At 43.4% G+C, this 22,283-nt stretch overlaps 1 protein-coding gene across 2 annotated transcripts in view; it reads left to right on the forward strand.

The window, feature by feature from the left end:
- CSTPP1 (centriolar satellite-associated tubulin polyglutamylase complex regulator 1) overlaps nt 1–22,283 on the forward strand; it is a 227,959-nt gene that overhangs the window by 198,332 nt on the left and 7,344 nt on the right. For both annotated transcript variants that reach the window (XM_049891061.1, XM_049891060.1), the window contains exons 4-5: nt 539–623; nt 21,430–21,515. In XM_049891061.1, the coding sequence (XP_049747018.1) occupies nt 539–623; nt 21,430–21,515 (171 nt within the window). The remainder of the gene's footprint in view (nt 1–538; nt 624–21,429; nt 21,516–22,283) is intronic.

Below are 22,283 nucleotides of genomic sequence, written 5' to 3' on the forward strand. Positions count from 1 at the left end.
TCCAAAAGAACCCAGGCTGCTGCAATGCTGGATGACAGAATAAGATGTGTGGGTTGCTACTCTATACTCTTCTCCATGCATTACAAGACTGAGTTTGCCCTACTACTGCTGCCACATATTCTGTGGATGGTCTTTGGGAATGTTGTCATGAATGTTACCAAGCCAGTAAATTTTGGCAAATTTAAGCAGCTTTGAAATGACTCTCCCTTCTCAGATTTTTATACACAAGGAAAACTAAGAAGGCTGATAAAACTACCCCTTTTGTTCCCTCTCTTCACCCTACCACTTGTCATGCCAATGAAGCTCCTTTGGCCCAAATGTTGTAGGGTGGGTGCCTCCCACCCAAGAAAAGCTTTGTAGAAATATTGATCTTAAAATCTCACTCCTGGAGGTTAGTGGCTCACACACCCTTAATACTGACTCACTGTTAAAAGAGCAGCTGTATCGAGACTAGGTCTGAAGCCCATGAAATGACCAAAAAGAGGGAGGTGACTGGATATTCAGAGACCTAATGTGTTCCTCTCCATGTCCACTTCAGATTTGCTGACCATGAAAGAATATCACTGTCTGCTCCAATTACTGTGCCCCGACTTTCCGCTGGAGCTCACACAGAAGGCAGCCAGGTAAGTCTCCTGGGCTCTTGAAGCCAACTCAGCCCTCTGTGGACCACGGCTTTTATACAATAAAACTATTAGGGAAGAATAAAACCAATAGGGAAGAAATTGGCATTTGGAGAGGGGTCTATTTGGGATTTGTCCAAAAATGTAATACTTTCTGTGTTTCCGAAAAGAAGCCAACTGATCCTTTGTGGGTTTTGTGGGGAGCCTGAGGGTCTAAAGATAGGGTGGTAGTGAGATGACGAGGCCAAAAAAAAACCCACACACAAAAATTCTAGAGGACATTCTGAGAAAATGGGGGAGGGGCAAGAGTTGGCAGTGACTTGTGATGAAGGGGGTTGAAGTTGGGGGTGGGAGTGGCATGAAGGTGATAAAACCTTGATTGAGAAAAGGGCATATTGTACTATTTCCCATAAAAGAAGGCTTTTATGATTAGTCCAGAACTAGGAGGACTTGGCAGAAAAAAGTTAGATGCCCCTAATTTCTTTGTTTGGTTTCACTGTCACTCACATTTTTTAACCAAATGAGGTAACTGGACTATGCCTCTATTAACTTCATTTACTACAAAACCCAAGCTGGGTTGCAAATGGAAGTACAGAATAGCAAATGTCTTGTTTTCTGAAAAATACCCACCTTCCCTAAATCATATTGAATACATTTACCTTCATTGTAACATTTAAATTCATTTACCTTAATTATCTCATGTAGTCCTTAAAAAGATGTTACTTCCCACTTTACCACAGAGGAAATTGAAGCTCAAAGAGTTTAACAATGTTGCCTGAACTTGTTGATAGCTGGTAAGTGGCAGAGGCAAGATTTGAACCCAGGTCTGCTGAATCCAGAGCCTTTGCTCTCAACCTCCTCACATTCCTGCCTCCCTGTGCCAGGCATCAGTTCATCCTGGAGCATTTCTGCTTGGTGGTTTGACCCAATGACATCAACGCTGGATTGGCTGCAGTGCACCAAGAGCTACCCCACTCCTGAAAGAAGCCAACCACCTGCTCCGTTGCCTGGGAAGATAAGAAATCCACTGCTACCAGCAGCACACTAGGGCAGGCTGTTTTGCAATTCACAGATCATGAACTAATTTTTCTGGTTATATGCAGAATCTGTTTAGTGATCACACACTCAAAATTATGGAGGTTTTTTTTTTCCCCCTTATTATTCAGTGGATACTTATCTTTCCCAGTGGCAACTGGCCACTGGTAAAAGTTGCAGTTCAGGTTTTATAATTTTAACTTAATCTGTTATCCAAAAGACATTTGAATTTTTTTTTTTTTCCTTAGCTGAAAAAAAAAAGTGTGGGAGAATATATCATGTAATTTAAAGCAGCCAAGTGGAGTTAGCTTCAAATTTCCATGATCGTTTCCCTTTGGGCTCAGATCATTCTAAAGAAGACAGCCCTACATTGTTTTTGGAAATACTCAGCATTCTTAAAGACTGTGCTTTATAATAAAAGTTAGCTATAACTCTAACTAGAGAATTCCTAAATAAAGAAAAGGAACCAGGAGCAAGTGTGTGTATGCTCCACAAGAGCAGGCAGGATCTGCACCAGTCTTGTTACTGCTGGATCACTATTGCTTAGTATAGTACCTAGATCATTGCTTGACCCTCCATAAATGTCTGCTGAATGAATACATGAATAAATACATAGATGAATATTCATTGTGTGGCATTCTGCATGGTTCTAGTAGTTCACAGTTCAAAACGACAGTCCATTAGGACAAAAGTTAGCAACTATATTTTGTCTTCATTTGTTCGTTCATTTATTGATTGACCAAATATTTCTCCAGTGCTTATTTTGTGCCAAGAACTATTCTGCATGCTGAGGATACAATGTTGAATAAGATATCATTCCTGCTGGACATTTCATTTAGAAGGTGATAGCTTGGCTGCCAGTCACCAGCTGCTACCTCTTTGTGATGTATCATCTTGGCTTCTATCATTCCAGAACAGCCGCTGTCCTCCTCCTTTCCCATTCCTAAAAGGTGGGAGGCGAGCTTAGGAAAGTGAGACTTGTGTGTGATTGTCAGCCCCAACAGTCACAGCTTTGCATTCACTCCACCCATCTCCCTGGTCCCTTCCAAACAACTTGATATATGTAAGCATTCAAAATTTGAGTAAGTGATAAGACCCTCTAAGAACCACAAATTCGTGAGTTATTCTTATAGTTCTTACTCCATCAGTTTGTCATACTGTGGAGGCTTGTGTGTTGCTGCGATGTTGGAAGCTATGCCACTGGTATTCAAAATACCAGCAGGGTGACCCATGGCAGACAGGTTTCAGCTGAGGTTCCAGACTAAGACAGACTAGGAAGAAGGACGCACAAGTCTACATCTGAGAAGAATAAGATAAAATCCATACGCCTACAAGGAAGACCAGTTAATATGACTATTATTCAAATTTACACACCAACGACTAAGGCCAATGATGAAGAAATTGAAGATTTTTACCAACTTCTGCAGTCTTAAATTGATCAAACATGCAATCAGGATGCACTGATAATTACTGGTGGTTGGAATTCAAAAGTTGGAAACAAGAAGGGTCAGTACTTAGAAAATATGGCCTTGGTGATAGAAAGGATGCTGGAATTCGCATGATTAAATTTTCCAAGACCAATGACTTCTTCATTGCTAATACCTTTTTTCACCAACAAAAACAGTGACTATACACATGGAGCTCACCAGATAGAATACACAGGAATCAAATTGACTACATCTGTGGAAAGAGATGATGGAAAAGCTCAATATCATCAGTCAGGAAAAGGCCAGGGGCTGACTGTGGAACAGACTATCAGTTACTCATATGCAAGTTCAAGTTGAAACTGAAGAAAATTAGAACAAGTCCACAGGAGCCAAAGTACAACCTTGAGTATATCCCACCTGAATTGAGAGACCATCTCAGGAATAGATTTGGCATGTTGAACACTAATGACCGAAGACCAGATGAGTTGTGGAATGACAGAAAGGACATCATACATGAAGAAAGCAAGAGGTCATTAAAAAGACAGGAGAGAAAGAAAAGACCTAAATGGATATAAGAAAAGACTCTGAAACTTGCTCTTGAATGTCAAGTAGTTAAAAGGAAAAAATGATGAAGTAAAAGAGCTGAACAGAAGATTTCAAAGGGCAGCTCAAGAAGACAAAGTATTACAATGACATGTGCAAAGACCTGGAGATAGAAAATCGAAAGGGAAGAACATGCTCAGCATTTCTCAAGCTGAAAGAACTGAAGAAAAAATTCAAGCCTCAAGCTTCAATACTGAAGGATTCTATGGGGAAAATATTGAACAATGCAGGAAGCATCAAAAGAAGATGGAAGGAATACAGAGTCACTATACCAAAAAGAATTGGTCGATGTTCAACTATTTCAGGAGGTGACATATGATCAGGAACCGATGGTACTGAAGGAAGAAGTACATGCTGCACTGATGGTATTGGTGAAAAACAAGGCTCCAGGAATTGACAGAATACCAATCGAGATGTTTCAACAAACAGATGCAGTGCTCACTCGTCTGTGCCAAGAAATTTGGGAGACAGCTACCTGGCCAACCAACTGGAAGAGATCCATATTTATGCTTATTCCCAAGAAAGGTGATCCAACTGAATGTAGAAATTATCAAACAATATCATTAATATCATATGCAAGCAAAATTTTGCTGAAGATCATTCAAAAGCAGCTGCAGCATTGTATCAACGGAGAACTGCCAGAAATTCAGGCCAGATTTAGAAGAGGATGTGGAACCAGGGATATCATTGCTGATGTAAGACAGATCCTGGCTGAATGCAGAGAATACCAGAAAGATGTTTACCTGTGTTTTAGTGACTATGCTAAGGCAGTCAACTATGTGGATCATAACAATTATGGATAACATTGCAGAGAATGGGAATTCCCGAGCACTTACTTGTGCTCATGAGGAATCTGTACATGGTTCAAGAGGCAGTCATTCAAACAGAACAAGGGAATACTGCATGGTTTAAAGTCAGGAAAGGTGTGCCTCAGCGTTGTATCCTTTCATCATACCTATTCAATCTGTATGCTGAGCAAATAATCCGAGAAGCTGGACTATAGGAAGAACAGGGCATCAGAATTGGAGGAAGAATCATAAACAACCCGTGTTATACAGATGACACAACCTTGCTTGTTGAAAGTGAAGAGGACTTGAAGCACTTACTGATGAAGATCAAAGACCACAACCTTCAGTATGGATTACAGCTCATCATAAAGAAAACAAAAATCCTCACAACTAAACGGATAAGCAACATCATGATAAATGGAGAAAAGATTGAAGTTGTCAAGGATTTCATTTTACTTGGATCCATAATCAATGCCCATGGAAGCAGTAGTCAAGAAATCAAAAGATGTGTTGCATTGGGCAAGTGGGCTGCAAAAGACCTCTTTAAAGTGTTGAAAAGCAAAGATTTCACTTTGAGGACTAGTGTGTACCTGACCCAAGCCATAGTATTTTCAGTCACCTCATATGCATGCAAAAGCCAGACAACGAGTAAGGAAGACCGAAGGATTGACACCTTTGAATTGTAGTGTTGGCGAAGAATATCGAATATACCATGGACTGCCAAAAGAACAACAAATCTGTCTTGGAAGAAGTACAGCCAGAATGCTCCTTAGAACCAAGGATGGCGAGACTACATCTCACATACTTTGGACGTGTTATCAGGAGGGATCAGTCCCTGGAGACAGATATCCTGCTTGGTAAAGTAAAGGTTCAGCAAAAAAGAGGAAGACCCTCAGTGAGATGGATTGACACGGTGGCTGCAACAATGGGCTCAAGCATAGCAATGATTGCAAGGATGGCACAGGACCAGGCAGTTTCCTTCTGTTGTACGTGGTGTCGCTGTGAATCAGAACCAACTCGCTGGCACTTAACAACAACATAGGTCTTACTGCTCTTTGATGGAGACCTCAGACCTTTGAGGAGGAAGCATTGTAGCCAGTCTATGTTAATAGCAGTGTTGGGGAATTATGGGAATGCAGGTATAAACAACAGAAGGCCTAGGGTAATCCTCAGAGTCCTGGCTGCAAAGTTAGAGATGAATTTAGAATTAGGGAAAGCTCATGTTCTCCTTATGTATGAGCATCAGGATTCTGTGTAAACCCCATCTCTCCAATACCATTTCTTTCCCCACTCCACTCCAGCTGGTGTGTGTGTGCAGAAAAGTTGTATATATCCCTGAAAGTGCACTCTGTTTAAGCTATTCTCATTTCTCCTGGAGGTCAAGATCGCAGCATCCCCACACACATGCTCAGGCATCTGACCAGAGTCACAGATGGGAGAGGTGAAGCCTCCATGGCATTTGCTGTTGCTAGAAGAAGAACTGTCCTCTCTCGTCTCATGGCTGGGCTTACTTTATTCAGGGCCCTGATGCCTGGGGACAAGCAGAAGGAGGAGGCTCCAATCTGTGATGATGTGTGCCTCAAAGAATGTAATCCACAGGCAGCTGTAAATCAGAGCCCTGTTCAGGGGCATGGTGTCTCCACACACGCCTGACTTATGTGCTGTAAGCACCATGGCCAGTCCCTGGGGTGGCAGGTGCAAGCTGGAAACAGGACTAGGAAGGGCAAGCAGACTCCATGACAGCAGCTCAGCCAGAGATCTCCCCTCTACCTCACACATTCCTGCAGCAGTGCTAGTAGTTAGGTCATTTTATCCCGGAATGATTGCCAGACGTTCTCTGTCTCTATCTCCCCATCCTCCATGGAGTGGAAGACTTTTCTCATGGTGAAGAACATGCAGATTGGAGCCACACTTCTGAGTTCAAATTCTGGTTTACAACTTAGCAAATGGTGACCTTGGGAACATTATTTCACTTCTTTGAGCCTCTGTTTCCTCTTTGTAAAATGGTAACAGTAATAGTTGTAAAGATTGAAGGAGTAAAAGTATGTAATCTAAACAATATGCAAAAATAGTGCCTGACACAGAGAAGTCTTTAAATAAATGTTAGAAGCAGTAGTATTACCTTGACCTATAAGAGCACTGCTATTGTAGCATTAGAAAGATCTGGGTGCATATTCTGCCTGTGTCCCATAAACTGATGACCTTGAACTTTTTTTTAACTTCTCTCAGTTCTGTTTCTATATCTGTCAAATGGGGAAAATAATAGTAACTAACTCATAGGGTGGTTGTGAGAGTTCAACAACAACAAAAATACATATAATCCATCCACATATGAGCAGTTGATATTTCACAAAGGCCCCAAAACAGTCAAATGGGGAAAAGACAGTCTTTTTAACAAATGATGCTGACATAACTGGATATCCATCTGCAAAAAAATGAAACAAGACCCATACTTCACTCCATGCACAAAAACTAACTCAAAATGGATCAAAGACCTAAATACAAAATCTAAAATGATAAAGATCATGGAACTAAAAATAGGGACAATGTTAGGAGCCCTAATACATGGCATAAACAGTATACAAAACATTATAAAGAATGTAGAAGAAAAACTAGATAACTGGGAGCTCCTAAAAATCAAACACTTATGCTCATCCAAAGACTTCACCAAAAGAGTAAAAAGACTACCTACAGACTGGGAAAAAGTTTTTAGCTGTGACATTTCTGATCAGCACCTGATCTCTAAAATCTACACGATACTGCAAAAACTCAACTGCAAAAAGACAAATAACCCAATTAAAAAATGGGCAAAAGATATGAATAGACACATCACTAAAAAAGACATTCAGGTAGCTAACAGATATATGAGGAAATGTTCACAATCATTAGCCATTAGAGAAATGCAGATCAAAACTACAGTGAGATTTCATCTCACTCCAACAAGGCTGGCATCAATCCAAAAAACACAAAATAATAAATGTTGGAGAGGCTGTGGAGAGATTGGAACACTTATACACTGCTGGTGGGAATGTAAAATGGTACAACCACTGTGGAAATCGATTTGGCGCTTCCTTAAAAAGCTAGAAATAGAACTACCATACAATCCAGCAATCCCACTCCTTGGAATATATCCTAGAGAAATAAGAGCCTTTACAGGAACAGATATATGCATACCCATGTTTATTGCAACACTGTTTACAATAGCAAAAAAATGGAAGCAACCAAGGTGCCCATCAACAGATGAATGGATAAATAATGGTATATTCACACAATGGAATACTATGCATCGATAAAGAACAGTGATGAATCCGTGAAACATTTCATAACGTGGAGGAACCTGGAAGGCATTATGCTGAGTGAAATTAGTCAGTTGCAAAAGGACAAATGTTGTATAAGACCACTATTATACGAACTTGAGAAATAGTTTAAACTGAGAAGAAAACATTCTTTTGTGGTTACGGTGGGGGGGGGGGAAGGGAGGGAGGGTGGGAGAGGGGCATTCACTAATTAGATAGTAGATAAGAACTACTTTAGGTGAAGGGAAAGACAGCACACAATACAGGAGAGGTCAGCACAATTGGACTAAACCAAAAGCAAAGAAGTTTCCTGAGTAAACTGAATGCTTCGAAGGCCAGCGTAGCAAGGGCAGGAGTCTGGGGACCATGGTTTCAGGGGACATCTAAGTCAATTGGCATAATAAAATCTATTAAGAAAACATTCTGCATCCCACTTTGAAGAGTGGTGTCTGGGGTCTTAAAAGCTAGCAAGCAGCCATCTAAGATGCATCATTTGGTCTCAACCCACCTGGATCAAAGGAGAATGAAGAACACCAAGGACACAAGGTAATTACAAGCCCAAGTGACAGAAAGGGCCACATGAACCAGAGGCTACATCATCCTGAGAACAAAAGAACTAGATGGTGCCCAGCTACAACCGATGACTGCCCTGACAGGGAACACAACAGAGAACCCCTGAGGGAGCAGGATAGCAGTGGGATGCAGACCCCAAATTCTCATAAGACCAGACTTAATGGTCTGACTGAGACTGGAAGGACCCCGCTGGTCACGGCCTCCAGACCTTCTGTTGGCCCAGGACAGGAACCATTCCCGAAGGCATCTCTTCAGACGTGGATTGGACCGGACAATAGGTTGAAGAGGGATGCTGGTGAGGAGTGAGCTTCTTGGATCAGGTGGACACTTGAGACTATGTTGGCATCTCCTGCCTGGAGGGGAGATGAGAGGGTAGAGGAGGTTAGAAGCTGGCAAAATGGACACGAAAAGAGAGAGTGGAGGGAGAGAGCGGGGTTTCTCATTAGGGGGAGAGTAATTGGGAGTGTGTAGCAAGATGTATATGGGTTTTTGTGTGAGAGACTGACTTGATTTGTAAACTTTCACTAAAGCACAATAAAAATTATTAAAAAAATACATATAATGCTAAGTGAAATAAGTCAATCACAAAAGGACTAATGTTGTATGAGACCACTATTATAAAAATCCAAGAAAAGGTTTACACACAGAAAAAACAATCTTTGATGGTTACGAGGGAGGGGAAATAACTAATTAGAAAGTAGACAAGTGTTAACTTTGGTGAAGGGAAAGACAACGCCACAATATTGGGGAAGTCAGCACAACTTGAACAAGGCAAAGTCACAGAAGCTTCCTAGACACATCTAAACACATTGAGGGACAGAGTTACAGGGGCTGAGGGGTGGGGACCATGGTCTCGGGGGACATCTAGGTCAGTTGGCATAACTTAGTTCATAAAGAAATTGTTCTACATCCTACTTTGGTAAGTAGCATTTGGGATCTTAAAAGCTTTTAAGCAGCTAAGATACATCACATTCAGAGCAAAGAGAATGAAGAAAACCAAAGACACAAGGAAAATATTAGTCCAGAGAACTAATAGACTGCATGAACCACAGCTTCCACCAGCCTGAGCCCAGAAGAGCTAGATGGTGCCCAGATATCATCTTTGACCACTCTGACAGGGATCACAATAGAAGGTTCCAGACAGAGTGGGAGAAAAATGTAGAACAAAATTCAAATTCACAAAAAAAGACCAGACTGACTAGTCTGACAGAGACTGGAAGAACCACCAAGACTATGGCCCCAGGACACTCTGCTAACTCAGAACTGAAGCCACTCCCAAAGTCTGTCTTTCAGCCAAAGATTAGATGGGCCTATAAAACAAACAATAGCACATGTGAGAAACGTGCTTCTTAGTTCAATCAAGTATATGAGACCAAATGGGCAACACCTGCCCAAAAACAAAGACGAGAAGGCAGGAAGGAACAGGAAACCTGGCTGAATGGACACGGAGAACCCAGGATGGAAAGAGAAACGGGGAGAGTGCTGACACATTGTGGGGATTGCAACTAATGTCACAAAACAATATGTGTATAAATTTTTGAATGAAAAACTAATTATTTGCACTGTAAGCTTTCACCTAAATCATAGTAACTTTTTTTGTGCTTTAGGGGAAAGTTTACAAATCAGTCTCTCACACAAAAAGCCATATACACCCCGGTGTGCACTCCCAGCTGCTCTCAGCTTAATGAGACAGCACATTCCTCCTCTCCACTGTGTATTCCCCATGTCCATTCAACCAGCTTATGTCCCCCTCTTCCTTCTCTTCTCGCCACCAGATAGGAGTCGCCTACATAGTCTCCTATGTCTACTTGAGCCATGAAGTTCACTCCTCATCAGCATGGTTGTCTGTCTTATAATCGAGGCCAATCCCTGTCTGTAGAGTTGGTTTCGGCAATGGCTCCAGTCTTGGGCTATCAAAGGGTCTGGGGACCAGGACTGTCAGGGTCTCCCTGATCTCAGACCATTAAGCTTGGTCTTTTTATGAGAATTTAGGATCTGCATCCCACTGTTCTCCTGATCCATCAGGGATTCTCAGTTGTTAAAACACAATAACATTTTTAAAAATACATTTAAATTGTTTAGCACATTGTAGGCATGCAATTAAGTAGTACTTTCTTGCAGTTATAATAATGTTGGCATTATTATTACCAGATTTTTAAAAACTAAGAAGTTCCTAGGTTCCCTAAGGCAATGCTTTCTGATCTTTTTTCACATCAGGACACTCAGAAAATAAGATATAACAATAACAACAACAAAATATATATATATACATACACAAGGAACCCTGGTGGTCAGCAGTTCGAAACCACCAACGACTCTGAGGGAGAAAGATGTGCCAGTCTGTGTGTACACACACACACACACACACACACACCCCCCCCCCCACACACACACACCCCAGGCTCTGGCCAAGGGGACCACCACACCTGTAACTCATTTGAGGTCCAAGTTGGGAAGCTCTGCTGCTCCAAGGTCTAGATTTAAAGCAGTTGTTTTCAAACTTTAGCATCAGAGTCACGTGCAGGGCTTGTTAAGCCACAGATGGCTGGCCCCGTCCCCAGAGTTTTTGATTCAGCAGGTCTCAGGTAGGGCTTGAGAATTCACATTTCTAACAAGTTTCCAGGTGATGCTGATAGTCTAGTGATACACACTTTGAGAACCGCTGATTTAGAACATTGATGCCAGTCTCCTGAATTTTAGAAATCACTGGATTAAAAGGAATTCATTCCCTTCTCTCTTTTTCATCTGAAATGCTATTTAGCTCACTTCTCCCTCACCAAAGGCTAGATTCCCTTGTGAGTAATATGTTTCGTAGGAAAAGCTCTTTTATCATGGTTATGTTCTAAATACATACAGTGCTTCAAAAGCACATACATTCCTAAGGAATCTAGTTTTAGACATAGTCCCCATTTACCCCCATTCCAGAGTCACCTTTCAGCTAGTCCCTGTGTCATGGAGGTGGTGTAGCCTAATGATAAAGGGCTCAGGTGCTAGAGCCAGACATCCCTGGGCTCAAATTCCAGTTGCTTCACTTACTGGCTTATGAATTTGAGCAAGTTATTTAACTTCTCTAAACTTCAATTTTCTCATCTGTAAAGTAGAAATAAAGCACTTCCCTCATAGAGTTGTTTTATGGATTTAGTGAGTTAATGCACGTAAAACACCTGCATACTCCTTAAAGGCTATTACCTATTTTAAAAAATAATTCAGTGAATGAGAGTATTTCATTCTTATTTTCATTCTTCAAATGTTTACTGACCATCTGCTGCCTGCCAGACCTCATGCTATACACTGAGCATACAGCTTTATGCTTTCTTGGTATCTTTCTTTTTTTATGTCTCTCCACCATATCTTTCTGCATAGATACCCCCCGCCCAAGGTGTGACTTGTCATTTAAAAGTATCACTGTTGCCCCACGAGGTCTTTCCCCCAAACAGACTACCCTTTCCTTCTCCACTCTTTCATTCACCGAGTATTTTTATTCAGTGCCTGTTACATTCTAATCATTTTGCTTTGTGGTGGGACTATGAGAGTGAGCAAAATTGATGTTGTTCTAGCCCTTGAGGATCTTACAGACTGGTACAAAGTGCTTACAGAGTACTCAGTACATAAAAACAGGAGAATCAATCTAATGTGGGGAATCATGGAAGGCTTTTCCTTGAGGAAGAGATGTTGAATCTGGGATCTAAAGAGAAAAACTTGCCCTATCAGATATCAAGACTTATTATAAGGCCATCATAATTAAAACAGTATGATACTGGGCCACAGTAGATGGGTCCTGACAGAACAGGAGAAAAATGTGGACAAGAACTCCAATTCTTAAAAAGTGAAGACTTACTGGACCAGTTGAGACTAGAGGACTCCCCAAGACTATTGCCCTGAGATGTTCTTTAAACCTTAAATCAGAATTACCCCTTGAGATCACCTTTTAATTAAATAGCAGATTGGTTCATAAATAAAAAAGATCACCTGTGAGTAATGGGCTTCTTTAAAAAATCTTCTATATGAGACCAAATGGTCAAAAATTATTCTGGAGCAAATATGAGAAGGTAAGGGGTCGGGGAAGATAGAGTACTAGAAATGGTACAATCAGAACGGAATGTATGAGAATGATGACACATTGTGAAAATGTAATTAATATCACTGAATAATTTGTGTAGAAATTGTTAAATGGGAGCCCAGTTTGCTGTGTAAACTTTCACCTTAAACACATAAAATGTTATTTAAAAAAAAAAAAAAAAAAAACACCTTAATACTAGAGTAAGGATAGACAAGTATATCATGCTAGACAGGCCAGAACAACCCCATGCACTTATAAAAACCTATATATATATAAAAGGTAGTATTGCAGAGAGTAGGGAAAGGGATGTTTTAATAAATGGTGGTGGGACAATTAGTTATTCACATGAAAAAATAAAATTAGATCCCTACTTCATACTATATTCAGAAATCAATTTTATATAGATTATAGACCCAAATATGAAATATAAAACTATAATACTCTTAGAAAGAGAATAGAAAATATTTTTATGGCTTCCAGGTAGCAAAGGAATTCTTAAACAAGATACAAAAAGCCCAAGCCCAATGGACAAAATTGATAAATTTGACCACAAACAAAATTGCATTCATTTATTCCATCATTATTTGTTGTTGTTGTTAGCTGCCATGAAGTCAGTAACCAAGCACAACGGAACAGAACTCTACCTAGTCCTTTGCAACCCCCATGATCAGTTGGGGATTGGACCATCCAGGCATTTTTTCCTAGTCTGTCTTAGTCTGGAAGCTCCACTGAAACCAGTTCAGCCTCATAGCAACATACGGGCTTCCACTGACAGACAGGAGGTAGCTGTGCATGAGGTGTATTGGCCAGAAATCAAACCTAGGTCTCCCACTTGGAGGCAAGAATTCTAGCAGCCAGTGAAAACTCTGAATCACAATGGTTCAATCCTGCTGTGCTTGAGGTCACTGGGAGTCAGGGGCCCACTCCAAGGCAGCTACAAACAATAAAGGATGAGTTGGATATAGGTAAGGAGCGCTGAATGACCAATGCCCTCATTCAATCATTAGTCAATGTTCATGAGCCTATTATGTGCCAGCCACTCTTGCCAGCACTGAGGATAGAGTAGTGAATAAAACAAAGTCCATGCCCTCATGGAACTGACATTCAAGAGAGAAGAAATATCAGCTAGGAAGCAAGGATTCTCTGATGGTGAATTGAACCCTGGCCACCGCAGTAAAAGTGTCAAATCCTAGCCACTGCACTAGGATTCTCCACTCAACAAAAGACACCATAAGCAAAGTTGAAAGACAAGCCAGAGACTGGAAGAGGATGCTTGTTAAATGTGTATAACTGGCAAAGGATTAGTCTCCAGAATTTTTTAGTCTCGAGAATTTTCTATAAAGAATTCCTACAAATCAATAAGAAAAAGACAAAGAACCCCAGTAGAAAAAAAGGCCAAAGATGTGAACGGGCAATTCACGGAAGACAACATCTTAATAGCTAGTAAGCACTTGAGCATATTTTCATGCCCAAACTCACTAGTAATCAAGGGCATGCCAATTAAATTAAGATACCACTTTACACCAATCAAACTGGTAAAAAAATTTTAAAAGTCTGATAATATAAGTGTTGGTAACGACGTGGAGCAGTGGGGATGCTCATGAACTGCTGCAGGTGGGAGTGTAAATAGACACAATCACTCTCAGGCAATTTGGGCACATCTGAAAACTGCTCAAGAGGTGCACAGGGGCCTAAGGACACATGCAGCATTGTTTGTGATAACTGCCCATTAGCAACAATCTGTATGCCCCTTTGCAGAAGGAGGTGGACATAGAGTGTGGAATTCTCTGCAGCAGCCAAAACTTGTACAGATACACAGGCATCGACACTGATAAATCTCTAAAATAGCAAGTTACAGAATGATACATAGAGTTTGAAAACAAGCAAACAATGCTATGTAATGATTTAAGAAAGTAGATATTTGCATGAATGCAGAGTATAAAAACATGCAGAGGAATGCTAAGCTCCCAACTTCTGGGAAACCTCTGTGATCCCTGGGGAAAAGGGTAGAGGATTGGGATGAGGGATGGGTACACAGGAGGCTTGAGTGGCATCCATGGTATTTTATAAAGCTTTTAAAAATTGAAGCAAGGATGGCAAAACGTTAGCGTTTGGTAACGTTGGCTAGTGTACACGGGCATTTGTTATGTTATTCTCTAATTTTCAGAGGTTTTAAGTATTTCCTTTAAAACAAAAAGGATGCCCTGTGTTCTATTCCTGAGCACTTCTGGAAATCAGCCAGTGAAAACTCTTGAGAATCACAATGGTTCCATCCCGTTGTGCTTGGGGTTGCCATGACTCAGGGGCCACTTCAAGGCAGCTACAAGCAATAAAGGGTGGGTTTAGGATATATAGGTAGGAAGCAGTGAGAGGGAAACACCCTAGGGAGAGGGAGGAGCATGGGAGGAAAGCCAGGCTTTGTATGGCAGTGGTAACCAAGGGAAACTGAGAGAAGCCAGTAGGCCTGGAGCTTGAGGAGTCTGGGGACAGGGAGAGGGAAGGAGGGCCCTATAGGCCATGTATGGGATTTGGGCCTTTATCCTAAGAGCAGTGGAACAGTCCTGAAAGGCTTTCAAGTAGGCAGGGCTCTAGCTGTCAGGCTTCCTGGGAGAGATCAGGGTTTAACTGTCTGAGCTGGGGCCTTCATGCTGATTGGAGGGAAGAAGGAGCATCTGGGGCTTAGGCTTCTGGGGGCAGATGCTATAGACTAACAACACACCAAGGGGAGAAGGGACAGATGCATCAGCAGGAAGGCTTTATTGCCATTAGGGAGCACAGAGCCCACTTTCTCTTACCAGGTGCAGCTGCAGGTGTGATTCGAGTTAGAGAGACCTGTGTTTGAGTTACAGCTCTTTCACTCCTAGCTTGTGACGTTGGTCAATTTTCTTAACTTCTGTGAACCTCTGTGTTCTCAGTGAAGATACTCATGGTGCTTACCTCATAGGAGTAATACAAGGAGAAATGAAATGATGGATATATATTGCTGACAGTAAGTCCCTAATGAATGTTACCCATTAGCATCATTGTTATTATTATTGACCCCTCCCTCTGGGTCAAGCCTATCAGGAACTCAGGGCAGGTAGGGTTTATGGAACCCAGAGCTGCTGCCTGGACCTAGGGTTAAGTGTCCAGGGGAGAGTAGTGACCTGGACATCCACATGGCTTTGAGGGCCTGGACTTGTGGCAGCTTGTGCAACAGGAGGGTGCCTCCAGCGAAGTCCAGAAGAGCGACAGTCCTAAGGAGCTGTTGCAGGAAACCTTGACAGCAGTAATTTTCTCCCCCTGGGGAAGGTCACCAGTGTGTAGTTTTATTGCTGTCCCTCACTCATGGCCCTGACATTACAGCCCTGTTAGCCCAAACAGATCCTGGACACACTTCAGCCTCCATGAAGGACACTGGTGGTGTGACCTCCCAAAAGAACTGCATTCACAGAAGGTGACTCTTCTTTTTCGCCCCTTCTTTTTGGCTTCCCCAAAAAGTGAACTTGAAACAAGATAACCAGCTTCCGCCTGGGAGCCTCTGCCTGGTTGGGTGCTGGCAGCCCTTAGTTCCTCTGAGGTATATTTTTGCTATTTGCTATTTAGGGCTCTTCCGGGACCTGAAACCAGATAGCATACACTTACTGATAGCAACTTATTGAGTGTTTATTATACCCTAGGCACAGTACATCATCATACTGACTCTTCACAATAATGTGAAATAGGGACTATGATTATCTCCTCTTTACAGAAGAAACTGAGGCTCTGAGAGGAAAAGTAACTTGCCCAAGAAAAGGTATCTTAGCCAGTGAGTGGTGGAGCTGGGCTTTGATCTCAGAGCTGTCCAACCCAGAACTGCAAGAAGTGGTGCAGCTTGTACCACTAGACCAGGGATACTGACCCTTAGGGGTGAATAAGAAGTTGGCAAGTCAGTAGGTTCAGGCTGGAAGTTCTTGCTTCCTTGGCACCCACTTAACTCTCAGCCAGCCAGCCCATCCCAGCTGTGGGAAGTCAGTGAGGGAAGGCGAGAGAGAGAGAGAGAGACTGGCCAGCCCCTCGGGATTAGCCTGGACCCTGCCAAGTGTTCTTTCTTCATTCCAGTCCCCTGCCCTGAACTCCACCCTACACATGGTTCTGCTCAGAGCCAGCCTGGACTGGAGTGCCTTTGCTTCTCCCCCAGAGTGCTTCTCTCTAGCCCTGAGGCCTGGCCCGCAAGGATCAGTCCATGATCCAATAGATTTGCACAGACTCTTGTTGGCAGCAGCTCCTTACTGGCTCCGCTTCAAAGCAGGGGCGGCCAGGCTCCTCCAGGTGTCAGAAGCAGCTGGCACATTAGCAAAAGGCCTCTGGCAGGAAGGGGTGTTGAGCCAACTGCCATCACCTGGAAAACAGCACATGTGGATGACCTTGTCTCTAAGGAGATTCTGTTTTGAGCCCTCTGGGGGTGGCAAGGAGTTTAAGTTCAGGATGAAGGAGCTGTCCATGGAGGTGTGGAGCCAGCCTGGGGATGTCCCTGTCACCAAAAGCAAGAGAGACCTGTAGCCTCCTGCCTACCTTTTCCCACAGTCCTGTCACCATTCCAACACAAAGAGATGTCCAGAACATTCATGGGTCAGAGCATTCATTTGGAGATGGACAGTGCAGCATATGATGTTTTTAAAAGCGCCTTTCTGTAAGTCTGTCAGAATCCTCTGAACAGCAAAATTTTCCCTACCGGCACCAGCACTAATAAGAGAGGCCAGGGCTGGAAGAAGCCCTTGGGAAAGAATGAACCTTGGAGCTTCTACTCAGACATCTCCGGCAACAAGCAACTCAATCCCAGAGTTGAGCAGCTTGAAAAAATCTTTCTCGTAATGAGCCAAACTCTCAATTCCTGTGACATCCCCCTCAGAGGCAGCCCTCACTTCATCTTAGTCTTCTCTTCCAAGCTAAAGGATCTTTCGGTTTGTACAGAGGGGTATGGGGGTGGGGAACATTAGGGGTAGAGGGATGGGCTTGTCTGAGGACATGAGGAAGGAAAGAGCATGACCATTGAGAAGAGCTGAGGGGTCAATGTGGCTGGAATATAGCGAGAGAGGCTGCCCGTGGCCTTCAACGAGCCTAGAGGGGCGAGGAGAGGTGGAAGGTGGATTGAACGAGCTCATAGCCTGGATAAGAATAGGGACTCCACTCTAAGGGCAATGGGAAGCCCGTCAAGGTTTTAAACAGAGCTGTCAGATGGTCAAGTTCACATTTTAAAAAAGACCCTTCTGACCACACAATGGAGACTGGATTATAAGGAGGCAAGAGTAGTTGAAGGGAAACCAGGTAGGAGGCCTTGCAGTTGTCCAGGAAAAAGAGGGAAAGGCCAGGCTTAGGCTGGGGGCTGTGCAAGCAGAGAGAACTTCAGGAGATAGGTTTGATAGGACCTGGTGAATAATGGACATGGGCGAGGGAGGGATTTCCAGGATAGCTAGGATGACTCCCAGGCTTCTGGCTGAGCAGACAAGTGGGTGGTGTTGCCATTAATGAAAGTGAAGATCCAATTGGTGTTTTTTGCCAGCCAGTCTCACAACCTGCAATCAAGAAAACCCCTCAGCCCTTTCACACCTGTGACTGGAATCCACCTACATGTCCTCAGAAAGCAAGCTCCTGCCAATGTTGGCTTCCCTAACCCCAACTTGCCCAGTGGTCCCTCCTGACCAGTGGACATTTCTGCCAACCAAGGAGCAGGGGTCAAAACCAGAGTACATGCAGGGCTGCCCCGCTTCCACAGAGACTCCTTATATCAATGGGTGTCTCTGTCCTTGGAGGGCCATGTACACACTGTCCCCCAGATGCTGATGAGCTAAGAATGGCCTCTGATGAAGAGCTGCCAGCTGGTTCTGCCAGCTGGGGTGGATCCTCTTTGGAGCTTATAGCTCTATCAGTTGCTGAGATAGGAAGATTTTATGGCAGTCTGCTTCAAAGCTGAGGTGTGGCAGGGCCTATCTCAGGAGCATGTTGTCTAACGAGAACGAAAAATGGGGGTACTTACAAAATGTGGAGGAATCAGTGGGTGGTGATGGTTGCACAACTTTGTGGATAACTAAAAACCACTGAGCTGCACACTTTTTTTCATATTTTTTATGGCTTTATAAAAATACATATCACACATATGCCAGTTCAGTGTTTTTCAGGTGTACATGAGTAGTACACTTTCAAAGGGTGAATCTTATGGTACTTGAAATCTATCTCACATGAATGAATGAATGAAATAGATGGCAGTAACTGCCATGAAAAGGACAATGGGTTCCAGGTGATGATAAAGGCAAGAGAAGCCATGCAACACTTCAAAGGCTTTGGCTAGCCTTGGTGGCTTCCTACTTGGGGCTACTCTCAGCCAGTGCTCTTCCCTAGTAATGAACTTCAGGCCTTTTCCTTCCTGCTGAGCCTGGGAAGGATAAACTTTGAGGTGCTGGTGGCTCTTCCTCCCTGGGAGAGCTCTCTCCTCTATGCTAACCCCAGTCCCCTCCGCCTGCCCTGTCTTTGCCCTCTGTCTTCCCTTTCCCTCTCCATCCAGATGTCAGAATATGGGCTTTGTGCCTTCTCACTTCCTTTTTGACTGCTGGAGTTCCCCTCAGGTTATGGGAAGCAAGAAATGGGGGTAGCCACTTTGTGTATGGGATTAAGTAACCACTTAGTCCCATGAACCACTGATGGAGGGACTAGGGCGCCCTCCTGTGGTTAGAAGCAGCATTGCTTCTTCCCACCCTCTGGCCTTCATTTTCTTCCAGCTGGAATTTTAAAAATGAACTCTGGTAATCAAAGCAGCTTTTTTCCCCCAAGAGGTATGTGAGAAACAGTAAAGGTCCTAAAATATAGGTGACAAGAAAGAAGATACAGCAGTCACAGAAACTAAGAAAATGTTAGTGTTTATGTTCTGCATAAGGAGCCGTGATGGCAGTTAGTTAAAGCACTCAGCTGCCAGACGAAACGTTGGCAGTTCAAGCCCACCAGCCGCTCCGCAGGACAAAGATGTGGCAGTCTGCTTCCGTAAGGATTTACAGCCTTGGAAACCCTATAGGGCAGCTCTCCTCTGTCCTTCAGGGTCACCATGAGTCAGAATTGACTCAACGGTAGTGAGTCTGGGTTGGGTATATTCTGTATCTTTTATTCTAAAAGGGGCATTGTGGCCTAGTGGAAAGTACACGGATATGGAGTCAAACTCACCAGCTGTGTGACCTTGGGCAAGTTGACATCTCTGAAACTTAAGACTCTTCACCTATAAAATGGAAACAAGACCTACCTCACAGGATTATTGTGGGATAAAATTTAATTAACCTAGTTAAGTACCTTGTGTAGTGCCTGCCGTGTAGTAGGTACTCAGCAAATGGTACCTGTTTCTATGGTTAGCGTTATTACAACTAAAGACTACATTGGAATCATCTTCTCTCTTTGGGAAGATCTGAAAGCAGGGCCAGCTGTGTCATACAATTCCAGGGGCCTCACTCACCTTGTATCTATAAAGCCTCTCCCCGCAAGGTGAGTAGTGCTGGCTGGCTCTCTGGGGCTGATTGAATTGCCAGTTTGGGAACTCTCTCACATAGGGAAGTGGAGAGAGATTTAGAAAAATACACAAGAGAGCATAATGAAACTTTTTCTTTTTTTTTTTTTTAAGTAAAGATTAAGCCAGAAGGGACCAGTCAAAATCTAACTGGGGCCCGCTCTACTCCAGTAGATGAGTTTGGCCCCTGCCTGGGACATGGACGGGGCCCAGCAAGTGCTAATTTCCTTCTGTTTCAGTCCCCTCTCGGATGAGGTCCTGAGTAGAGTATGAAGTGGCCCTTGCTCTGATCCCTTTAGTAGTCAAATGGTTTTCTTCCTGTGAGGTGGGTGCCCAGTGGGAGGGGCTAGAGACAGAAAAAATCAGGAAGTGGTCAGCTGGCGAGAGTGGACAGCAAGAAGGCGCAGCAGCCTCCATGGCACCAGGAGATGGGGTGTATTCTTTGACCCCTCTCAACTGAGACTCCCCAGTAGCTCTTCACCCTCTCCCCTTGTCTGCCATCAGTGTCCCAGGGTGGATGTGCCTGTAGCTATTCTGGCCCTTTGGTAGCTTATTAAATCACAGTACCATTTGCCAAGACCCCTTTAAACCTCTTGGCTGTTCTTTTTGCCTTTTCTGATCAGCTGTGTTTATTCTGAACTAAATGGTCCTCACTGCAGGATGAAGGGATTTACTGCTTAAGTATATGAAAAGAAACCTTGGCTGCATTACAATTGCACCCTCTCCTCAAACCCCTCACGCCTCCCTCCCCATGCTCCATCCACTAGCTGGTGCCACAGAGACTGAACAGGGAGCCCACTCTTGGTACAGTGTGGTCAGTTCAGTTCAGTGGCAAAGCCCAATTGATGGAGAAAAAGTGAGGTGATTGGGAGGAGCTTGCTTTTGGAAACCCTCTCCCAAATGTTTCTTTCTGCCCCAGGGGAGGCTGGAGATCCAGTAACAAAACTATTTCACACACACACACACACATACATTCTCTCCCTCTCTTTTTTCCCCTCAGGAGTCAATGGGTGGTACAAACGGTTAATGCACTTGGCTGCTAACCAAAAAGTTGGAGGTTCAAGTTCACCCAGAGGCTCCTCAGAATAAAGTCCTGGCAATCTACTTCTGAAAAAGCAGGCATTGAAACCCCTATGGAGAAACAATAGTTTAGCTTAATTAGTAAAGAATGTCTGCCTTGAGCATTGTGTTCTTTTTGAGAACTGTCTACATGGGACAAATTAACAGCAGCAACTCAAAAGATGGGATAGGAAACTTAGGAGGCAGCAAGTTTATGTTAATGGAGAAGGAACAGTTTGGAAAAGGAGGGCAGGTATGGTTGTACAACTTGAAGAATGTAATCAGTGTCACTGAATTGTACACGTAGCAATTGTGGAATTGGTATGTTCTGCTGGGTATATTCTCAACAACAACCAAAAAATTTTTTTAAAAACCCTATGGAACACAGTTCTGGCCTGACATACATGGGGTCACCATGAGTCAGAATCAACTTGATGGCAGCTGGGTTTTTCTTTTCCCCTCAGGATTGTGCTCATGGACGATGCCATGGACTGCCTGATGTCTTTTTCAGATTTCCTTTTTGCCTTCCAGATCCAGTTTTACTACTCAGGTGAGAGTCTTCCAAGGCCCAGGTACAGGCACCTGTCTAGGACCATGTCTCCCTTTCCTACCCTGTTGTCCTTTCCACCAGTCTGTCTGGAACACGTTCATCTTACCCACTTTCCTGGGGTGTGGTGGTGTGCTTCACTGTGGGTCCCTAAGAGGATGTCTAATTCCCTCTGGTAGTCACAAGATCCAATCTGCAGAGCCTACTTCCTCAGCCTGCTCAAGACACTGAAGACCACAGTGCTTCCAGTCACCAGCACACCGAATTAGTTTAAGTGAGAATGACAATAAAAACAATAGCATTCACTATTTATTGAAATTTACTCCGTGCCAAGCATAGCACTAAGCACCTTAATCCTTACAGCAACCCTAAGAAATGGGTACTTTCAAGTGATAAGCTTACAAAGGTAAGAAACCGAAGCCACACAGCTAATGAGTGGTGGAGACCAGGCCTGAATAGAGGGCTGACTCCAAAGCCAGTGAAGCCCCTGCTCTTAGCCTCTCCGCTGTGGGACTACAATTACATGTCTCTCCCTTCACCCCTGACTCATGTATGTGGGCACACGTTCTCCCATCAGCCTGATCTACTCCCACCCTACTCCCCAGTGTATACCAGCTGTGCCTTCTGAAATTCCTTCTGGAATCAGGTGGAATAAAAATAGATGGATAAATACAAATGCACACTAGCTCACACACAGGTGACATCAGATGGAATGCTGAGTTTAGAAATTACCATATCTATAAACAAAGTTGTTTAAAATGGGGCTCTTCT

Source organism: Elephas maximus, chromosome 7, assembly GCF_024166365.1.
Source record: "Elephas maximus indicus isolate mEleMax1 chromosome 7, mEleMax1 primary haplotype, whole genome shotgun sequence".
Classification (NCBI taxonomy): domain Eukaryota; kingdom Metazoa; phylum Chordata; class Mammalia; order Proboscidea; family Elephantidae; genus Elephas; species Elephas maximus.